Source organism: Magnolia sinica, chromosome 9 (assembly GCF_029962835.1).
Source record: "Magnolia sinica isolate HGM2019 chromosome 9, MsV1, whole genome shotgun sequence".
NCBI lineage: Eukaryota > Viridiplantae > Streptophyta > Magnoliopsida > Magnoliales > Magnoliaceae > Magnolia > Magnolia sinica.
In genome coordinates this window covers 59,784,038-59,807,903 of record NC_080581.1, presented here as the reverse complement: position 1 = coordinate 59,807,903, position 23,866 = coordinate 59,784,038, and the positions used below count along the sequence as shown (strand labels likewise).

The following is a 23,866-nucleotide window of genomic DNA, read 5'->3' as shown; positions in this document are numbered from 1 at the left end:
GTCTTCCCGATAAAAAGGCACTTTGATTATCGGATATAATCTTTCCCATCAACCCTCTCAGCCTGCATGCCAGAACCTTAGCCAAAATCTTATAAGGCCCCCCAAGTAAACTAATTGGTCTGAATTCTGACATGGATTCTGCTCCCGTATTTTTAGGAATAAGAGCAACAAAAGAGGCCCCTAGCGATTTAGAAATCCGCCCTCTATCGTAGAACTCGTTCATGAAGTCCATAACATCTTCCTTCAGGATATTCCAGAAGGTTTGGAAGAAGATCATTGGAAAACCATCCGGACAGGGGGCCTTGTCTCCAACAAGGGAATGCACCGCCCCTTTAACCTCTTCAATCGAAAAACGGGATTCTAGACCATTGCGTTCTACTTCTGAGATACAATCTATCTCAAGATGATCTAGTTTAGGCCTAGGAGAAAGTTCTCCCTGAAGGAGAGTGCTAAAGTATTGGATGAATTCTGCTGAAATTTTGTCCTTGTCTTCTATTCGAGTACCATTCACCACTATGCTGTTGATTCTATTAGCTCTTGCACGCGCCGAAGCTATACTATGAAAGAATATAGTATTTTTATCTCGTTCTTTGATCCATTTACTTCGCGATTTTTGCTTCCAAGAAATCTCATCTTCAAGCATCCTTGATGAATATTGCTGAATCAACTGGATTCTTCTAATCCCATCTGGTGTGGACATGAGGCTAGATTCAACCATCACAACTATTGACTGAATCTGAGAGAGAATAGCTTGAGTTTCCAAGTCCCTTTTACGAAATTCAGTTGCTTTCCACCCTTTTATCCTTTCTTTAAGAAGTTTCAATTTGCAACCAAGTCTATGACCAACGTAGCCCTCTACCTAAAGACCTGCCCACCAATCTTTGATGAGGAGGTGAAAACCTTCGATCAGCAGCCATGACGTTCGAATTTGAAAGGCTTAGGACCCCGGTCCTGATCTTCTACAGATAATAGTAGTGGCCAGTGGTCAGAAATTGGTCTCGGAAGGACTGCTTGAGATACCATCGGCAAAGCTTCAAGCCAATCAGTAGAGATCAAGAATCTGTCCAATCTAGACAGAGTCGAAATCGCACATTGGTTGGACCAGGTGAATCTGGCTCCAATCAGAGGGAGATCTAGAAGTTCCTGTTCTTCGATCCAGACCGAAAAACATCGCATAGCAGCAGTGACTCTCCCCCCTTTAGATTTCTCATCTGCGTAGCGAGTAATATTAAAATCCCCTCCCAAGCACCAAGGGCCATCGAAATGTCGTCGGACTGACCTCAGCTCATCCCTGAAAGCACTCCTTTTATCCTCCTGATTAGGACCATAAACGGTAGTGATTAGAAATCTAAAATTAGAACATACCTCTCTTAGAATAATCGATAATGCGAAATCTCCTATCCAGCTTTGTTCCATGTCCCATACTATCGACTTCCAAGCCAGAAGAATACCACCCGCACTGCCTTTAGCGTCTACAGTAGCCCATTCCATCTCTCTCTCTTTCCAGAGGGACCCCATAAGTTTCTCATTGAAATTTTGAACTTTAGTTTCCTGCAGACAGATCACATCTGCCTTACATCTGCCACATATATCTTTAAGTATTCTTCTCTTCTGTTTGGACCCCACTCCCCTGACATTCCAAGATAGGATCTTCATCTAGGAACTGATTTGCCCCTTAATTCTTTCCAGCCGCCTTCCGCATAAGTTCCACTGATCTGGATGGGACTGGATATAAGGCTGTTGGGTTCCCTGATTTGGTTGGAAAATGCCTTGGCGATCTAACGTGACTCAGAGGTCTGCCGCACGACTCTATACATTGGAACAAAGCTATATAGTCCTCTGGATGATCACCAAAGGAGAGGCCAATAGATCTTCCTACGCGTCCCATGGCGTCCCTAATCCATTTTTTTCTTTTGGATGGTGCTGACCAGATTTGCCTGTTAAGCTTCCAGTTCCGCCCTTGTCTCGAGATTATCGAATTTATCTTCATTTGGTTTGCCAATTCCAATCTGCAGTGGTTCTGCTTCTATGATATCTTCACTCGTCCACTCCTGAAACAACGTTACCAAAGCTTGATCAGACATCGCATCTCTGGATACCCATGGATTTGAGCAAGGAATCGATTCCCGCATCATCTGAAGACTCGAAATGATCATTGAAGTTGTAGGCGAAGGCAAAATCTCCGTCCGTAGAACGAGGGGAGGAATCTACTTCGAACTGAATAAATGGAGATATTGCTGCGGAGAGACCTGCCTTCTCAGCATTCAAATCTATCAACGGCAGGTTTATCTTCCAAAACTTCCTAGGAAGAATCGGTGGATCCCCAATCGGAGCTGCGATTTCTGTATGTATGACTTCCCTATTTAGTATTCGGGAGAGCAGATGGCATTCGGATATTGGAATTGCATTAAGCGATAGGTCGAGATTAAGAGAGTCCCGGGTCGATGGTTTCGAAATATGTATCTCAGACCAGGATGTGAAACCTGAGTTGTCCGGGCCCCAGATATGACTTAAGGTACTATGGGGCTTCTCGAACCCGAGATCGGGATTCGAGAGAGCGATCGGGTCCCGAACCTCTCAAGTGACGACACGTCCCCGAAGCTATCACGCGTGTCGATGCACTCAATGGGCTGACACCCGCCCCTATTGGATCGGACAATAGGAATACGTGGCATCGTATCCACCGTCCATGTGTAAAGATGAGTTGAGGATGAGCTGGTTGAGTTCGGACGCGTGTAGCCATCTAACGGAGAGAGGACACGCGTCGCTTGATCCACCGAAGATCTGTCGAATACAGAACTTCCACCAGTAGCGTCAAGACGTGTGTTCCTTAAAACATCCGGTGCTCCTGAGGCGGACGAGAGTTGTGCACCATCTTCCACCACTTCTTCCACCGTTATTCTTGTCGTAGGAGACGTTCATTGTCCCCCTCTGAGTCTCCAGATGTCGCCTCAGCGTGCGATTGGGATGTCCTTTGTCTCCATTTGGATCGATAAAAGCAAGTTTCTATCAGCTGCATGAATTTGAATGAATGGAGGGACTGGCTCTCCCTTTTTCCTACTTACCCTAACCCTTATGACCCCCATTTCTTCTCTTAGCTAAGTTTTGGGATCCAGTTCAATGAAGTTTCCCAGCCTAAATGCCACTTCTAGAAAGAAATCTTTTCTGGGGGGATGACCAGATTAGCATCCATAAGTCCTCTATTCCAAACGCCGAAAATTCCTCCCAACTGAGGATTCTGATAACAGGGCCATCTTTATGCAGTGCGCTCGCCATGACTAGGAGGTTCGTATTGGCTCCTGGATATAATCTGATCCATAACTCATTGAAGCCTATGGGTTTGATGTTGTAGGTGTGAGGCGAGAATCTGCAACACTCATCTAGCCAACGTTTAACTTCAGCAATCAACGAACTTCTTTGGTGATCGCCACAACAGAGTCCCGAAGAGACTCTCTGGATTGGTTTATCTTGTCATGGCTGATGCGGATTGAGGAGTCCTCTGCTTCTTTCGCTAGATTAGGTCCTTTCCCTATTTTCTCCTTACTGATACTCTTAGCTGGAAGTAGTCGATCGTGATTTGCGTCGGAACCCCCTTTAGCATTAATGAGTACATCTCTAAATGAAGATGATCCCTGCCGGAAAACATGTTCTTGGAGTGTGTTCTTCTGCTTCGTTGAGATTGTTGTCGGTCTTGTCTTTTGGTAGTTTATTTTGGAAGTGAGCAGGAGAGATTAGTTTATTTTGGTTGGCAAAGTTGTAAATCAAGATTGTAAGATTTAAAAAAATGCTAGACGAATGGAGGAAAAAGCACCATAGTACCCATTTATAAGAAAAAAAGGAAATATGCAGAGCTCCATTATCATGTAAATAAAGTTATCAGTCATACTATGAAGCTTTAGGAGAGTGTCATTAAGCAAAGATTATCGCACAAAAGGAATTTATGAGAAATCAGTTTGGACTTGTGCTACGAAGGTCAGCCACTAGGGAGGTGTGCCTCTGGAGTTTCATGTGATTGCCACATACCAATCAAAAGGAAGGGGAGATTCTGTAGGATAGCTATAAGACTAACCATACTTTGTGAGAGAGAATGTTGGCAGTCAAGGAACAAAATGTTCATAGGATGAGTGTGGCTGAAATTAGGGGGTGGCAATGCGCCAGGTGGCCCATCTTGACCTAGCCTAGGCAGTCCAACACTAATAGGCCACAGATTGGCCCCTAAACTTGGTCTGAGGTTCAAGCCCATGCAATGTTTTAAATATCGATGATATCGGCCGATATATCCCACGATATATCTTATATCCCACCTGTGCTATATGAAACATATAGGTAGTGCTAATATGTCCCATATGTTTGATCCGGTGACCATCTTCAATTTCAAAACGCACAGGTAATGCCAATATATCCCACATGTTCAATCCAGTGATTATTTTCAATTTCCGATCCCTTTTTCATGTTAAAATTATGTTAAACCAGCGCCAAATGGTTACAAATTCATTGGTTCTTCATGTTCTCCATGTTTTTTCAAAATTTTCCTTCGACCAACTTTCAATTGAGACTAATTTTGAAGTATTTTGGAGTATTTGATGAAATAATCATCACATAGAAATTCAAATTTTTCCCAATTTCTCATAAATTGCTTGCAATATTGCATTCCAAACAAGAAATCAAGCATGTATGAGGGCTGATCTACTTACTTGTTAAGTCCTCGTCAAATTTCAGAAAATAAAAATCATTTTTTAATTAAATATTTTTTTTTTCGAATTTTTCCTTCAACCAGCTATCAATTGAGACTAATTTCAAAGTATTTAGGAGTGTATGATGAAATGATCATCACATACACTCTAAATAGTATGCATTCAATTTGAATATAGTTGCATCGGTTCAGTCAGACAACGCATAGCTTAGGATCCTATACAAAGGAAACTTATTGTGTGCACTTCTTTTTTGAGATGTTATAATTTAAAAGTGTGTATTGAGTTATTTTTTAACAGTCTCTAAAATTTCATTGAAAAATACAACCATTTCCCCAATTTTCCCCATGTTTCCCAAAAAGTGTGATAAATTACCCGATACAAACGATGTATCCCGTGCGATAACCGATACGTATTTGTATCCCAAGGATGCGATACATAACGCAATACTAATATTTCGAACATTGAGCCCATGCTTGAAATCTAAGCCCATTGTCCGAACTCAAGCCAATGATGAATGGCTAGGCCCGGTCTGAAAGTGGGCCACTCACCATACATGTCTACTTTAAAGATCCTTGTTGGATCCAAGTCATGTTTCAATCATAGAAACTGATTACATAATGGCACCCATAGATGCAGGATACCCAAAAATATTTCTTAGATTGGATTGGACTACCTTTTTTTAAAATATAAAGGTGATTTTATTAAGAAGGTGCCGAGGAGGCTCCCAAAAGCTTAGATTCAACCATTTTCAGAAGTTTGATCATTTAAATATTTTCCTTATAGAGGCAGCCTTGGCCCGGCCCAGCCTGGCTTGGGGGATTATGACTGAGTTAGGGCCAACCCTAGCCCAACTGTAGCCTGGCTCATTGTCACCCCTAGCCAAAATGATGGATGAGTGGCAAGATGAAGAAGGATAGAATTTGAAATGAATGCATTTGAGGGAACATAAGAAGTAGCACTAGTAGTTGCTAAAATGAAGTGGAGTTAGATAGTTTGGGCATGTTCAACAGAGACCAAGAACTGCACTGGTTAAGAGGGAGTTGGTTCAACTTGAAGGCCTTGAAATGGTAATGGGAAGGCCCAAAAGGACATGGGCAGCAGTAGTAACAAAAGACTTGATGAACTATGGTTTAACTGAGGCATGGTCCTTCATAGAGTAAAATGGTGAAATAAGGTTTGTGTAGCCAACACCCAATTAGTTGGGATTAGTGTTTGAGTTGTCAGTATCGCTACAAGTTTCGCTGGCCGGAAATAAATATATAATATCGTTATCGCCGATAATATTGCCGATAACCGGAAATGCAGGGAAAAGGGGGGAAACATGGAGAAATTGATGGAATTTTTCAGTGAAACTTCAGGACATGCCTAAATACACATATTTACATATTCAGGAATGAAAAAATTGCAAAAAGAATCATTAAATTGAAGTATCCATTTAATGGGGGCCAAAAGGCATGCGTTGTCGTAAGAAATCACTTAAATAATAACCAAAATGAGTTTATATAATACAAATGCAAGATTACAACAATTAAGACATGCAATAGTAAATGAATTTAAAAAAAAATACAATCTTGATCCAAAATCTCCAATGGACCACACCACATGAAAACAATAGTAATTGGATATCCACCATTAAAATCCAATCTGTACGAGCGTAGATGGGCCCACTGTATTGTTTATTGGACATCCAATCTGTTGATTAGGTCATACAGACCTAGATGAGGGGAAAAATCAAAGATTATCTTGATCCAAAACTTTTAGAGGCTCGAAAAAGTTTTTAATGGTCTAAGTTAATGTGATCCACTTGAGATTGGGATATACCTCATTTTTGGTCTCATACTCTAAAATGGTCTATAAAAATATATGGACGGTGAGGATACAACACATACATCATGGTGGGGCCTACAAAACTTGGTGACGTCACCTTAGTAGCGAGTCTCGCTACTCAACATGTCAATAGCTAATTCGCGTCAGGATGCTGATTTCTTTCCTCCAATGGGATGCTACGTGGGGCCCACCATGATGTTTATAAAAAAATCCACCCCGTCCATCCATTTTTTTAGATAATTTTAGGACATCAGTAAAAAAATCATTTGGATCCAAAACTTAGGGCAGCCACACGAGAGGAAATAGTGGAGATTTAGTGACCACTGTTTAAACATTTGTCTAGCCACAAAAGTTTATTATAAAGCTATAGTTTTGTGTTTTCACTTCATCCCAATCAAAATGAACTTATAAACAGTTTGGATGGCATATAAATATCAAGATGGTGACCAAGGAGGTTTCAACAGTGGAAAAATCTCTCCAATTTTCATTCTCGTATGTCCACATTGGGTTTTGGATCCACCTGATTTTTGGTCTCATCCCCTAAAATGATCTGAAAAAATGGATGAACGGGGTGGATTTTTAATCAACATCATGTTGACCCTATGTAGCAATAACGTCATGCGAAAGGCTTAATTAGAAATTCCAGATTACGTACTGAGTTACTCAGTAAGTCTCAGAACGCTCTTATCGTACTGAGTAAACTCGGGCCCACCTTGAATGTATGTGGTCTATCCACGCCGTGCATTCATTTTTCCATCTAATTTAAGGGGTTGAGCCCAAAATTGATGCGTATCCAAAAATTAAGTCAGTGGGGATAATGATTTCCACCGTTGAAACCATTCTAGGCCCCACAATTATGTTTATTTTTCATCCAACCTGTTCATAAGATCATACAAACATGGATGAATGGAAAACACAAATATAAGCTTGATCCAAAACTTCTATGGCCCTCCAAGTATTTTTCAACAATAGACATTCAATTTAACTATTTCTGGTGGCGTGGTCCATTTGAACATTGGATATGCCTCATTTTTTGGTTCTAGGCATAAAATTATCTGTTAAAATGTATGGACGGATTGGATAACATAAATAAATCACGGTGGACCTCATCGAGTTCACTCAGTTTCCATAAGCATACGAGGTACTCACTGCTAATTGGATACTCCCTACGCTAATGGTTGGTGCTCCGTGGACCTCAAACATGATGTATGTGAATCATCCATGCCGTCTAATTCATTTTACAGATAATTTTATGGTAAGAACCTGAAACTGAAGTGGATTAAAATCTCAAGTGGACCACACGGCGTTGATTGAACTCTCACCATTAAAAACTTCCAGGTCCGTATTTGTTTTTTGGATCAAGCTGATATTTGTTTTTTGCCTTCATCTAGGTCCGTATGACCTAATCTATAGGCCGTGTGACCTGATCTACATGTTAGATGTCAAATAAACGTTACAGTGGGCCTAAGAGGTTTTTAATGATAGACGTTCAATCATTATTGTTTTCTAATGGTGTGGTCCACCTGAGATTCTAATCAATCTCATTTATGAGAAGAAATATTAAAATGACGTGTAAAAATGAATGGACGGTGTTGATAAAACACATAGATCATGGTGGGGCCCACATAACACTTAACGACCACCACCTGGCAGTGTCACCAGCGAAACCGCGTCACACGCTTGACGCTAGTCACGATACATAACAGCGGATCTTCCCTTCTTTTATAAATTTAAAAAAAAAAAAAACCTAAAATCTCGTCAAAGAGAAATCGCCGCCGAAGAAAGGGGGTTTTTGAAGGAGGATTGTTGCCGAAGAAAGGGGGATTTTCTTACCTGTAAATCCGAACGGACGAAGACCGGCGGTGTTGATCGAGGGCGTTTGTCACGCCCCAGACTCAGTAACCGGACTCACAAGGAACCCGATGGCCGGGTCTGGCCGCAACAGCCTCCGTAATACCCCATTCTTGGCTCCTGAGACAGGTTCCGATCCTGGGATCCTACAAGGAGGATTTCCATAATAGTATAATCATTTTCGATGCGAGCATACCCAAGATCTCAGCAAGTACATCTGGAAATAACAAAGGATACACATCACAAAATCCACTAAGAATTTGAACTTCTACCAGCTTACATAAGGCCCAAAAGGACATACATAGGATAATAGAAGAAAGAAGGGAAATCCGACCATAGGGAAGGGCTCCGCCACTATTAAGCCCTCCCAAGAAAATCCAACCACACATCATACACCAATATACATCTACACTATGAATCTCATACATGCATGACTAAAAATTAAAACGGATGGTTGAGATACCATCTCCACCATAAAATAAAGGTCTAGATGACCTTAGAAAGATTTCGATCATGAGATACATCATGATGGGGTCCATGGAGAATGGCCCCATCATGGAACAATGCATGCATGCAGGATGGGCTAAAGGCCACATCCAAGGGATCAAATGGGATCCCCACAATGGATTGGTGGGTCTCACATGTTCCATACATGAAGAAATAAAAGGATCAAGATAGAGAAGAAAGATCAGCAAGTTGTAGACACCCACCTTCAAATCAAGCTCTCAATCTCCCACACAAGATAGATCTTGGACCAAGGAAGAAGGTTTAATGGCTAGGATGAATTTCTAAGGGTGGGATTGAGGGATTTTGAAGCTTCAAGGGACTAGAGTAATGGAGGAAAATGGGATGTTTGGGAGAGGAAATTGCTGGAATGAAGAAAATGAGGGAGAGAGATAAGGAGAGAGAGAGAGAGAGAGCGAGAGAGATAGTAATGATTTATTTGTAAGAAAAGAAATGATTACCTTAGGGAGGAGAAACCAAAGTTGCTAGTGGTAAGGTAGGTTTGGGTGGTGTGTGAGATCTTGGTAGTGTGAGTTATGGAGATTTAGGTGGTGTGTGTAATGTTTATTGGAACTTGTGCAAAAGAGGGAGTGTGGGCCACATGCACCACTCCAAGGTGGGTCACATGATCAAATCAAGGGCCATAGAATGAAACGTACATAACTTTTGATCTACATATTGGATGGGCACACAAGACGCATCGTTGGAACCGCAATGACGATGCGAACAAGATGGCATAGGTCTCAGGCCGATCTGAGTCGGGTCAACGTAACCGGACTCAAGGATGACCGCAAACGCTATCCAAAGGTCGCGGGTCACTGGGATTCAACCGGTAGGACCACGAGACCATGAGAAATGAAATGCATATCTACACACATGCATACACAAGAACTTGGGTCGGGTCTTACAACCCTCCCCACCAACAAAGAAATTTCGTCCCTGAAATTGACCAATGCAGGACAATGAAAAGCAGACACCATCATCATAAAGTAATCATCAAAAGAGAAGGCAATACAATCTGCATATATCAATCAACAAACAAATGGGGATAACGCACTCTAATCTCGGCCTCGCATTCCCAAGACGCCTCGACCTCTGAATGATGACCCCATTGCACCTTCACCAAGGGAATGACCTTAGTCCTGAGGACCTATTCCTTCCAATCAAGAATACGAATCGGCTGCTCAATGTAGGAAGCATCCTCACAGACCTCAAGTGGCTGCCAATCAATTATGGGAATAGTGTCCAACCTACATTTCCACAACATAGAAACATGGAATACATCGTGGATCATGAACAACTCAGAAGGTAAGGCAAGCCTATAGGCCACAGCACCTACGCACTCGGTAATCTCAAAAGGTCCAATAAATCTCGAGGCAAGTTTGCCCTTCACACCAAAGCGAACCACGCCCTTCATAGGCGAGACCTTAAGATATACCATGTCCCCGACTGTGAACTCGAGGGGTCGACCCCGACGATCAGCAAAACTCTTCTGCCGGCTCTGAGCTGTATGCATCCTCTGCCTGATAACATCAATAGCCTCCGACGTCTGCTGTACAAGCTCGGGACCTAAGAGACGGCGCTCTCCAACCTCAATCCAACAACTAGGAGATCTGCACGGTCTGCCATAAAGTGCCTCAAAAGGAGTCATGCCGATAGTCGCCTGATAACTGTTGTTGTACACGAACTCTGTGAGGCGCATATGCTCATCCCAACTACCCCCAAAGTCGATCACACAAGCCCTGAGTATATCCTCAAGGATCTAGTGGACCCTTTCGGTCTGTCCATCCGTCTGCGAATGATAAGCGATGCTGAGATGCAAAGTGACCCCCAACGCCTACTGAAAACTCCTCCAAAACTGAGACGTAAATCTGGAGTCTCGGTCTGAAATGATTAAAACTGGGACGCCGTACAGTCTCACTATCTCCTCAATGAATATCCTCGCCAACCAGTCCATAGACCAGGAAGCACGCACTAGAATGAAATGAGCCGACTTCGTCAGACGATCGATGATAACCCAGATGGTATCGTGACCGCGCTGAGTCCTTGACAACCCTGCGATGAAGTCCATCGACACGTGCTCCTACTTCCACTCTGGAACGCTCAACGGCTGCAAGGGACCAAGGGGTCTCTGATGATCGGCCTTGACACGCTGGCATGTGTCACACTCGGCCACAAAACTCGCAATCTGGCGCTTCATCCCTTGCCAGAAGTACTGCCTCCTCATATCGCAATACATCTTCATGGAGCCCGGGTGGATAGTAAGTCTCGATCGATGTGCCTCGGTCATCAGATCACGACGCAACTCTAGAATGTCCGAGACACACAACCGGCCTCTAAAGCGTAATCCACCATCGAAACCAATCTGCTAGTCTAACTGCTCCACGGAGGCTGTCGCGGCCAGAACCGACCATCGGGTTCCTTGTGAGCGGTTACAACGATGTGTCTTGTGCGTCCATCCGATATGTAGATCAAAAGTTATGTACGTTTCATTCTATGGCCCTTGATTTGATCATGTGGCCTACCTTGGAGTGGTGCATGTGGCCCACACTCCCTCTTTTGCACAAGTTCTAATAAACACTACACACACCACCTAAATCTCCATAACTCACACTACCAAGACCTTACACACCACCCAAACCTACCCTACCCCTAGCAACTTTGGTTTCTCCTCCCTAAGGTAATCATTTTTTTTCTTACATATAAATCATTACTCTCTCTCTCTCTCTCTCTCTCTCTCTCTCTCTCTCCTCATTTTCTTCATTCCAGCAATTTCCTCTCCCAAACATCCCATTTTCCTCCATTACTCCAGCCCCTTGAAGCTTCAAAATTCCTCAATCCCACCCTTAGAAATTCATCCTAGCCATTAAACTTTCTTCCTTGGTCCAAGATCTATCTTGTATGGGAGATTGAGAGCTTGATTGGAAGGTGGGTGTCTACAACTTGCTGATCTTTCTTCTCTATCTTGATCCTTTTATTTCTTCATATATGGAACATGTGAGACCTACCAATCCATGGTGGGGATCCCATTTGATCCCTTGGATGTGGCCTTTGGCCCATCCTACATGCATGCATTGTTCCATGATGGGGTCATTCTCCATAGACCCCATCATGATGTATCTCATGATCCAAATCATTCTAAGGCAATCTAGACCTTCATTCTATGGTGAGGATGGTATCCCAACCATCCGTTTTAATTTTTAGTCATGCATGTATGAGATTCATAATGTAGATATACATTAGTGCATGATGTGTGGTTGGATTTTCTTGGGAGGGGTTAATAGTGGCGGAGCCCTTCCCTGTGGCCGGATTTCCCTTCTATCTTCTATTATCCTATGTATGTCCTTTTGGGCCTTATGTAAGCTTGTAAAAGTTCAAATTCTTAGTGGATTTTGTGATGTGTATCCTTTGTTATTTCCAGATGTATTTGCTGAGATCTTGGGTATGCTCGTATCGAAAATGATTATACTAACCTGCCTCAGGAGCCGAGAATGGGGTACTACGGAGACTATTGCGGCCAGAACTGGCCATCGGATTCCTTGTGAGTCCGGTTACCGAGTCTGGGGCGTGACAGCGTTCTGCTGCTGTTGATCGAGGCGTTCTTCCAAGCTCCGACTTCCGACAAACAAGTAGGAGATCTTCCCAGTTCCGATATTTTTTCGATTTTTTGAAAGAGGGGTTTTCATACCTATTTATTGGATTTTTGGGTGCGATAATCTCGATATTGTCGGCGATAATCCAAGATTTTCGCTGATATCTCCGATAGTTCGCCGATATCTCCGATATTTCGCTAATAATCCAAAGAGAAACGAAATAATGGGGTTTCGGTATCGCTGGTCCAACGATACCGATATTATCGGCGATATTTCGATAATATCGCCGACAATTTAAACACTGGTTGGGATAAGGCTTAGATGGTGGTGGTGGTACACTTATTGATGGACATCTGGTAGAGGATACAAGGTTTGATCTACCTGTCACGAACCATTTGAGGAAAAAAAAAAAAAGGGAACAAACTTCAAGTGATGCATATGCAACTGTTAACTAATCTTTGAGACCTTGCAAAGTTGAAAAACAAAAATGCAACTAGAGTTGGGTCACATCAAATGGCTAGATTAAGCAATTATAATGTATCAAGAGCATAAGCAGTTCATTGCCACAGCTCAAATGAGCAGAAACTTTCAAGAAGCTGTCAGTAGCAAGTTTCCAGATTAACTCTCACAATACTAGGGTATATCCAGTGTGCAACTCCTAAAAGCAAATCAGAAGAAAGAATATAGGATAATTCAGTGATGGATATGATGTGAAAGGGAAAGGAAAACATGACATACAGGGCAACAAGTGACTAAACACCATTATCTGCTGCAAACATCTATTGCCACAATTCCAAAGGAAAAAAAACAGTATTTAAGGTCCATACCTACCTTCAGATCATCAATTGTGGACTTTAGCCGTTCATTTTCATTCATTAGCTTAGCAATCTCATCAGCTTTTGACTGCAAAAGCATTCAAACACTAGGATTGTGAATTGCAAAATGAACACATGAAAAGGAATGATAGAATATGTAATGCATCATCATGCACCCAAAGGAATCTGTGACAAAATAATTCTTATGGCAAGGATTTAAGAAAGAAAACAGAGAACTGCACATAAAAGATAATAAAAGGTACTCAAATTACCATGGCATGTGTTAGAAACAAAACAACATGTAGCAGAATAAGTTCAAGAATTATCTCCCTTATTAACTGAAGTAAATGAAGGTGGAGAGAAGAAGAGGCTAGTTTTAGAGGTCGCATAAAGATGAAGGCAAGGGGATAGAACTACGAGGGGCCTCGGACTCTAGGGGATCGGAGCACATGTATTATCATGGAATTTAGGTAAGGGAAGGGAAGTAAAAGTAATCTTAACAAGGATGAGGTTTTGGAGACGAAATCAGATTGCTTACAGAGTTACTCAGTACGCTTTTATCGTACTGAATAAACTCTGTTGGGCCCACTGTGAATTCATGTGGTTTATCAACGCTGTCCATCCGTTTTTCCCTATCATTTTAGGGGTTGAGCCCAAAACTGAAGTATATAAAAAGCTCAAGTAGACCATAACAAAGGAAACAGTGAAAGTATTGATTTCCACCGTTGACACCTTTCTAAGCCCTCAGTGATGTTTAGTTGTCATCCAAACTGTTCATAAGATCACACAGACATGGATGAAGGGAAAACACAATTATCATCTTGATCTAAAACGTCTGTGGGCCCCCAAGAACTTTTCAACGGTAGACTTCAATTCACACTGTTTCAGGTGGTGTGGTCAACTTGAGCTTTGGATATGATTAATTTTTGGTTTAAAGCCCTATTATATGATAAAACGGATGGACGGAGTTGATACACTGCATGAATGACGGTGGGCTCCACAGAGTTTACTCAGTACGCTTAGCGTAGCATACTGAGTTACTCAGTGCGCAATCCGCTTCCTTTGGAGACAATATACCTGTATAAGTATGGAAGATACTGGGTGAAACCAGATTGGTTTGGTTAACTAGTCTCTTTAATAAAATTTTACAGATAAAAGAAGAGGCAATACCAATTTATGAAAACACCATTGCACCACCTATCGAAGGATTAAATTTATGAGTCACACTTGGGTGGTGGAACAAAGATCAGAATTGTGTCTCCATGGGTGATCAACGATTCAAGCCATTTATCTACTTAGACAATTGTGCCTCCTTGAGTTTCTGGCTAGGAGGTAAGACCATTTCCCATGACAACAAAGAATTTATGGTAGCTCCTACAGTTAGTAAGGCTGTAAGTGTAGCTCCTCTTTGAACATCAAGTGCTTCACTGTGCATTCACTGCTAGTCAGTTACTTCCCTTAGTTGCAATTGACCAAGAATAGTGAACACATGCTCTAAAAAAAATACCAAGGAAAAGACCACTTCAATTGTAAACATCACATGAGGCATTGAAACAGTGGGAATTGAAAGACTGTCCCATTGGCACTTTCTTTCAGAATGGTAGATGGATAAAAACAAATAATTTAATGATGATGATTTGTCAACTTCCAAATCAAGCTAAGTAAACCAAGGCATGGCATAACAGTCTCTTCTAATGCAACAGCTGAAGGGCAAACGGGAAATTTCTTCAGCCTTCAAGCAAACACAATGCAAAAATAAGAAATACCTGGGCTTGTCTGGCGGCACCTTGCAATGCGGCTTCCATCATTTTCATTTCCATCTTCACCTTCTCTATTTCAATAGTGGAGTCTACAGAATCAGATACATGTGTTCCAGAGCTCAAACGCTGCTCTCTGGTATCATTTTCAAAATCATTTTTTGGAGTATCCACTTCCACAGACTTGATGGGTGATCCAATGTCATGAGGAGCAGATTCAGAAGCCATATCTGGAGTCTTCCCTGAGCTAGGCGTGTTTGGCAGGCTATGACTAAAGAGTTCAGTGGCACTTTCAGCAGTCACAATACCCACTGAACTTGAATCGGAAGTCTCAGGCTGAGCACTGACCTTATCATATAATGCATCAACATTCTGGGGAGAGCCTTCCTCAACAACCTGTTCTGCTTCAGTTTCATGTTCGTCCTGCTTTCCTTCCAACATATGATGTGATTCAGCCGGCATAGGGAGAACGATATTCTCAACAGCGGCTTCACTTAAGTTTGTCGGTTTGGATTCTTCTGGTATTGATTCTTCACTTGGTTCCATTTCTGTAACAGTTTTCTGCTGAAACAAGTGATCAGAGTTCTTTATTTCTAGATTTCCAGTGACAGAGACATCCGTCTCAACTGGCAGTGGATGTGAACTGGCTTCTGATTCACCATGTTCTCTGAGGACAATGGATGTGCTTCCTGAATCATGAGAATGTCTATCTTCCTCCCTTCTTTCAGGTGCTTCATTTTCCTTTTCTGCAGGAGCAGTTTGTTCTGAGGCAGATGGAGGTAAACCTTCAGTAGAGATTCTGTCATGTTCTTCAACTGGAGACTGACTCTGTGAAGTTTCTGCTTTCTCTGAGTGTTCAACAGAACTATCCCCACCCTTATGCCCCATAAAGGCCATCATCGGTTCAAATAGTGCTTTCCTATCTGATGCTGAAGGCCATAATCCTGAAGCTAATGACCCAGATAACAAAATACTAGAGAAATCAGTTCAACGGCTTCTATGCCAGAAACAAAAAATACATATCATCACAGCTTTTACACAAGCAATACAGAATTAGATGAAAAAAGAAACAGAAGACAGAAGAAATTAACATTATTCCTCAGTACCAAAATTTGAAAATATTAGGCTCAAACAGAAGCAGAGGAAGGAGGGAGAATGAGCACATCATAGAAATCATGGTACAAGCATGATCAGGGTGGTTTCCCATGCTCTAAATGTGTAAATTGATTCTGATGACAATCAAGCCTGCTTTACTTTATACGTGATTCATTAAGCGAATGAGGTGGCTGATTCTCTCCCCAAGGAGTATCAAGAGCAGAGGTGAGTACACAGTATTCAATACCCTTTATAATGGTTATCTATGATTGCCCTTTTCTTATTTACCTTTGTGTCATTTATGATTTAACAAGAAGTAAGAAGGTTTCTCATGCCCTTTTTCCAGGTTAGATAAACTCCTACACAATCAAGAATAATTTATGAATTTTCTAGACAGCTAGCTTATTGCATTGAACAGACAAGTCAACATAACATGTCCATGAATGAAACTGAAATCAATTACAACGGTATTTAGATGGTGGCATAGTTTTAGCTCCCAAGACAGAGATAGAGTCAGGTTTGTTCAGTTCCTAAATTCTAAGCATTCAGTATAGGTTATCCATTGCCCAGAAGACAACCATTTTCAAACATCTAAGTAACTACTAAGTTGTGCAGGCCTTGAGGCAATGTATATTACAAGGGGCTGGTTCAGATAGAAGGATCTGGCAGCCAGAATCAAATGGGCAGTTTTCTGCTAAACCAATGGTGCATGCGTTGTCCGCGGGAAATCATATGACACACTCTGCCTTCTCTAAGATTTGCAACGTTGCTTCCTTCTCAAAATCAAGGCTTTAGCATTCTCTTTTCGACATGTCCCAATGGACATGAATGGCATTGTTGATTCCCTGGCTAAAGTGGGTGTAATTAGACCTGATCTCTCCACCATCAATTGGAGATAAATCAGCCCGGCTCGTTGTCCTCAGTTTTTTTCCCCTTTTCATAGAGCATCTGTTGAATTCAACTTCATAATTATTTTCTTGTTATATCAGGGTTGGGTGCTTTCACACTGTTTTGTTGTCCACGGGCTGTATCTTCTTTTTATTTTTGCTTAATAAAATCCTGTATTACCTATCAAAATCTTTCCAAAAAAAATAATTATTACCTATCAAAAAAAAAAAGTTGATCAAAGAACAGTTTGAGAAGAAAGATGAAGATTACTTCCCACTGTGAACTAAAAGAAATGCAAAACCTAACACTTCGGTTTCTCCCTATTACTGACCAGCCTCCAGTGATGCATGGCACTGAAACAGTGTGCAAACGACAAGAAATTGGCACAATTGTAAACATGCAAGTTAGCTTTCAACGAGTTATCTTTCCAACATGCCCAAAGGCATGCACTCCCACCAAGAATTAACTTAGTTCTGGACATAACCAGAAAACGGTACCATGCAGTGGCAGGAAGTAGTTGAGTTTTTAAGATTTTACAATAAAATCAAGGGATGGTTTAGGTGTATTAAATGTGTGGAGATTGGAAGGGGCGAATTGGCATTCACATTCACAAACGGGAATAAGAAGTTTAATTAGTGGTGGATTCCCATAGAATAGCTTATTAGAGTATCACTTGTGATCTAAGTTCCTTTTTTTTGGTTAACTCCTACAGAGCTTGTCAAGTAGAGTTGACATAAAAGAGAGGACGTTTGGTAATTCTATCTTTTGTCTTTAGATTTAATAAAATATTTTTATTAGGTAGAAATTATTAAAATCATCAACATCATAGTTGTCGTGTTCATAGCTAAGGCTCTCAATGGGCCAGGTCCTGACCAAAAAAATCATTATTTTGAACAAGGCCAGCCTAACAAGCCCAGTCTGACCAGTTCACAATCTGGGCCAAAACCAACCCCATGCCCGGACATTGACATGGGTGTGTGTGGGTGGGTGGGTGTACCCAGCCATAGTGAGGCCTGAGGCCTTTTTAGCCCGAATAGGGCCAGGGCACTAGCCCGGCCCATTGCCACCCCTATAAAGAATAAACCATATCGGCAAATGTTCAAGACTGAGATCTACATTAAACATAGCCCTGTAGTGCAGCCCCTCCATTGATGTGCTAGAAATGTTGATGTACATCAACAACAATGCAAGACTTGAGGTCTCTCCTATGTGAAATGGAGCAGATTAAATAAGCATTTCAAAATTGGTTTACATGGATACGGGGTTGCCTACCCTGAGATATTTAATATCTTTCATTTCGTGAATGAAAATGTTGGTATTCAAAAAAGACGAGAAAACAAAATTATTTTGCCCGAAAATGGAGCTACGGCCTACGGGAAAGAAATGCATGGTTGGAAGCAGAAGGCCGTATATGAGGGGAATTTGAAGATCAAGATTGAGATCAAGAAGAAAGCATAGGTCATGCATTCCTCATTAATCCTATAGGCGTAGAACAGTTAAGAGTCGAAAGATCAGGGGACCATTCCTCTCTATGGAATATTCAATTCAAAGACAATGAAGATGCATCCTCTCATAAGGTGGTGCTCGAGGGGCACTCCGATGGAAGGCCAGTAATTGCCACCAAAGATGTTTCTTCGGACAACTTCTGGAGGATGGAATACATGGAAGAATACGGGATTTCAAAGAGCAAATTGAAGAAAGGTAAAGGTATACTGTAAACAGTGAGGTAGATGATGACGGATCTTGCAACCTTGTATCAAGAGGTCGTAAAGCTTCAAAAAGGACCTCTGCTTTTCCTCCGAGAGGATCTTTGGAGGAATTTCCAACCCTTTTTGTTGACCACTTCTCGGAGGAATGGATCGATATCAACTTTCAACGAGTTTTTGGCCACTTCGGAAAGGTTAGAAAGATCATAATCCACAAGAAAAAAGGATCGTCCTCCATTAGAGGTTTCACCTTTATGAGAATGGAATATGAGGAGCTGCAATAGGCTATCAAGCAAGTGCACGGTAAGAAGTTCCAGGGTCGTGAGTCCGAGTGCAGAAAGCTTGAATAGAACCATCAGGGATTAACAAAGAGGCGGCCAAAAGGAGGTACAAATCTCGGCCTCCTAGGAACTAAACCATGATTACATCTCACCCCTTCAAAGATGTGGGAGTTGGATCATCCTCTTTGCAAGCTGAGCGTGTTTCCTTCAAGGACGCTCTTCTAGGAGGGCGGTCTTGCCTGGAGAAGACTACTAGTAATCCCTCCCCCCTACCTCAGCCTTTGGCTAGAGCTTCCCCTTCTCCCATTTTATCGGCACCACCCCTGGATTTGGATCCAGACTAAGACTTAAAGTTTTCTTTTCCTCTTATTATTACTAATAAAATTAAGGAAGGTCTTCAATGGAGCCTTGCAACTACCATGAAAAGAGAAGCCTTTTGACTCCATTTTTTTGCTATGAAATTCTTACAGTCTGTTTGATCAAGATTTCCTTCTTCGTTAGTTATCGGATAGGGTTTTTTGGGTTGCGTTGAGTCTATCTGAAAACATCGACCGTACTATCTTAGCAGGGCTCTTATTCTCTGATGGCCCTAGGCTATTCTAACTTTGTTAAGTGGGAGGAGTGGTCGCTCTTTGGCCACTCCTTTATTTAGGTTCATCTTCTCGTCATTCCTATTGAACTATGGAAGAGGGATGGCTATGGGATCAACCATTGGCAAGGTTATCTGCATTGATGAAGATTCTAATAGATGTGAAGAACTAAGATGGGCCAGGATCAGGGTTCACATAAAAAATTCCAATGTTATTCCAGTTTCCATCTCCAATGAGGTTGGAGAGATATCCTTTAAAGTTAGAATCTAAGAAGAAAGTGAGTTGGGACGTTTCTCGACAGCCTTCCATGATAGAAACTTGGCAAAGAAACTGCCATTAAAGATGAGATTATCGCCTTCTGGTGGCCTCGCTAATCCGTACCTGACTTGCTTATTAATGATGGTATGCAAACCCCCCCAAAATAAAGGTAGTGAAGTGCAGTCATATGGCTATCGAGTTTCACTCCTTAGGTCATCCTCCATCCTCAAGTGGACCCGACCTTTCCTTATTAGAGATCATTGCCCCAATGGGCAGCCATGACGATCAACTCCTTGTAGAACCACATGGTGCTATCTCTCCCTATCCTCGGCCCTTCAGAGAATCAGATCCAGAAGAGTCTTACGATGCTTGCAAAGAAATTAATGAAGAAGGTTAGATCTTTAAAGAAGCAATTGACATGGCGTGCTTTCCTCTTCCCACACCAAAAGGGCTTTAGGAAGAACACATTAATGAAAAGGGAGAGGAGGAGGCACTAAAACGTCTTAGCATTTACACCTCTGATGATGATGCCAGCTACTCATCCTCTGTTTTCGATGACTACTTAACACATGTCTCAGAAGAAAATCCCTTTGATGGCTATGTGTCATCCCAAGACTTAGATCAGTTGAGTTCCATCTATGAGCGGGACATGCGTGGGTCCTCATCCAACGGATATCCTTCAGCTAGGTGTTGAAGGGTGTCGAGATTTGAACCTAATAAGGTCTTCCTCCCCCACTCATGTCTCTCCTCTCTCTCATGTGATAGTTTCAGGCTTTTTCACTCATGCGCCAGTAATTATCTCTCCCCGCATGTGCAACCCTTAAATTCCCCTCACCATTTTCTCGGCTCCCAACTACACCTCCCATTTTAGTTCGTTGGAGACAGAAAAATCACCGTCTTCTATACTTGAGGCCCTTGTGTTGCCCCCTGATTAAGACCTCGCCCCTGTTCCTCTTCTGACTGCTTCCGATGCTCAAGATCTTTCTTCAAGTGCGGATGTTGGGGAGATGCTGGTAGTGAAAGGCGAAAACTGGGGTTGCAGCGACAAAGAGGAGGTGTTGTTGGTGCCCCACCTCCGAGCTAGCTTCCCTGATGTCTCTCCTCTCTCCTGTGACAGTTTCAAACTTTTTCACTTGTACGCTAGTAATTATCTCTCCCCACATGTGCATCCCTTAAATTCCCCCCTCCATTTTCTTGGCTCCAAACTACACCTTTGCCCAATCTAGTTCGTTGGAGACAGAAAAAACACCATCATATATACCTGGGGCCCTTATGTTGCCCCCTGATCAAGACCTCGCCCTTGTTCCTCTTTCGACTGCTTTTGATGCTCAGGATCCTTCTTCAAGTGCAGATGTTGGGGAGATGCTGGTAGTAAAAGGCGAAAATCAAGGTTGTAGCGGCAAAGAGGAGGTGTTGTCGAGGATCTAGCACTATGGAGCTCCTTTGAAAGTGATAGTTTCCGCCTGCCTCACTAGGAGACATAGGATAATTTTAATAACTGATTATCTTCAAAAAAAAAAAAAAAAGGAATATGCATCCCCAACGCTTGCCCCCTGTGTGTGAAAGCTGCAGAAACTGTTGACCACTTGCTCATTCACTGTCCTTTCTCTTCCTTTGTCCAATATGGTATCCTCAAGTTGGCTTCTGTTTTCTAGGTGATGCGAGAATCGATTGACTCCCTTTATCGATATCGGGTCTTTGGAGGGATAGGTTGCTCATGTAAAAGAAGATGGGTGGTGGCATTACTTGCAGCTTTATGGGCAATCTGGTTGTAAAGGAACAATAGGTGTTTTAGGAATGTCAAGTCTTCTCCAGAGTATATCTATAATAGGGTGATGTTGTTGATTAGGGAATGGGTCCCATAATTGTATAGTATGGGTTTGGGCCCATGGATTGAACTATTTTTTCTTTTCTTTCTTTGTTGTTTTTGTTTGTATAGTTTTCTTCTTTTTGGCTGCTCTAGCTTGATAATATTTCCGTCTTTCAAAAAAAAAAAAAAAAATCAATAGGTTGCTTTTTGCATGACTATTGCATCTTTCTTTCTGTTGGTTTGCATGGCTCGATTTGCCAAACTCACACCATAGTTTTTTTCTGAATAAAGAATGTTGCACATGAGACATTATATGATGCTCGCTCAGAAGTACGTTTATACCATATCTCCCCCACAAGATGATCCCATCCATCAGATTAGTACCTTGAAAATGGAATTATAGCCGATGGGCCAAATCAGTATGTTAGGATCATCTGGTGGGCAAGATTTTTGGGGTATCTCCCATCCACGAGCCCACTAAGGGAACAATTTGGATGGGCTCTGCAAGTAGTTTGCTCGAAGCGTCTCAAAATACTCAATTGAACATTATATATTTTTCTCATTTATTTTTATATTAACACAACTTCTTCTATTTAGGTGGCTCAGAAATTCCCATAAACTAACTGTAAATAGCAAACAATGTGAATTCTAGAATAATTTGCAACCACAGATACCGACTGTTTCAAGCACAATTGATAATAGCGAATGTTACCTTCACCAGATTCAGGTTTCTCCTCCAAGCCAAGAGCGTTGTCGAAATTCTTCTCGATATTCTTCACGCTCTCACTCAGCTTTGTCACCGCCCCCGCTAGATCCGGGAAGCCACCCAAAGAGACCTTCCCCAACCACGCCATTCTCTAACAGGGAAACCGAAAAAATCCCTTGATCCTAGCTCAAGATTCCCAGCTCGCACACATCAAGGACCCTACAATTACACATGAAATCCAGTACGAAAAAACGGAAATTCCATAAAAATGCAAATGGCAAATGAAATTGAAACGCGTCAATGAATTCGAATCCAAATCGATACACACGCCTGTAATCCATCCAATCCTAATATTTTAAAATTTTAAAAAAAAATAAAAATAAAAATAAACAACATTCAAATGCATGGGATTTGCAACCAGATGAAGATCTGAACAAAAAGCAGATAAATCTGAAAGAAGAAGAATCGATTCGATGAAATTGTTCACGAAAATAGGTGAAAGCGACATACGTTCGTAGCGGATTTGATCGAAATGGCTGGATCTTAGCAGATGCGTCGGGATCTGCGAATCAAATCACCGAATTTCCGTTCGATCGAAGGATCGTGTATTTTGGTTTGGTATGTTTGCAGAGAATCGACAAACCGAAAGACACAAATGACGAGAGCCCCTCGAGCACTCTGGATACTAGCAACTCGGACGGGTTGATACTATCAACTGGACGCGGATGGACGCGGCCGACCAGGACGGAAACACTACTCACCCTGCCACTAGCCAATGGCTAGTGGTCGGTGCTCTGTGGGCCCACCATGATGTTTATGTTTCATCCATGCCGTCCACTCATTCTTTCAGATCATTTTATTATTTGATTCCAAAAATGAGGTTGATCCAAATCTCAAGTGGACCGCACAGTGTTGATTGAGCGCCCACCATTAAAAACTTATCGAAGGCCACAAGAGTTTTGAATGAAACTTATATATATTTTTTCCCTTCGTCCAAGTTTGCATGACCTAATCAAAATGTTATATGTCAAATAATCATTACAGTGGGCCCTAGGAGGTTTTTAATGGTGGACATTCAATCACAGCTGTTTTCGCATGGTGTGGTCTACTTGAGAGTTAGATCTACCTTCATTTTAAGATAAGCCTTAAAATTATATTTCAAAATGAATGGACTACCTGGATAAAACACATACAACATACATTATAGTGGAGTCCACGTAGCACCAACCACTAGCCACCTGGCTGGCCAAACCTCGTCGGGTAGGACAATCAAATGGAAACAGATTGGCTACTCCCCCTGCCCTGGCCCGTGGCTGATGGTTGGTGCTCTGTGGGCCCCACCATGATATGTGTTTCATCCATGCCATTCATCCATTTTTAAATATAATTTTATGGCTTGATCCCATAAATGAGAGGGATGTAAATCTCAGGGGACCACACCATAGGAAAACAATAGTGATTAGATATCCACCATTAAAATCCTCCTAAGGT

The 23,866-nt window shown here is 41.9% G+C and overlaps 1 protein-coding gene across 1 annotated transcript in view; it reads right to left on the bottom strand.

Annotated features, from left to right (window-relative positions):
• Positions 1-23,078, bottom strand: part of LOC131255487 (golgin candidate 5) — a 71,843-nt gene extending 48,765 nt beyond the window's left edge. Inside the window, exons 1-4 of the mRNA XM_058256229.1 lie at positions 22,886-23,078; positions 22,382-22,594; positions 15,051-15,991; positions 13,301-13,372 (exon numbers count right to left, since the gene is read on the bottom strand). Coding sequence (XP_058112212.1) covers positions 13,301-13,372; positions 15,051-15,991; positions 22,382-22,523 — 1,155 coding nt within the window. The 5' untranslated portion in view covers positions 22,524-22,594; positions 22,886-23,078. The remainder of the gene's footprint in view (positions 1-13,300; positions 13,373-15,050; positions 15,992-22,381; positions 22,595-22,885) is intronic.
• Between the last annotated feature and the right edge of the window lie 788 nt (positions 23,079-23,866).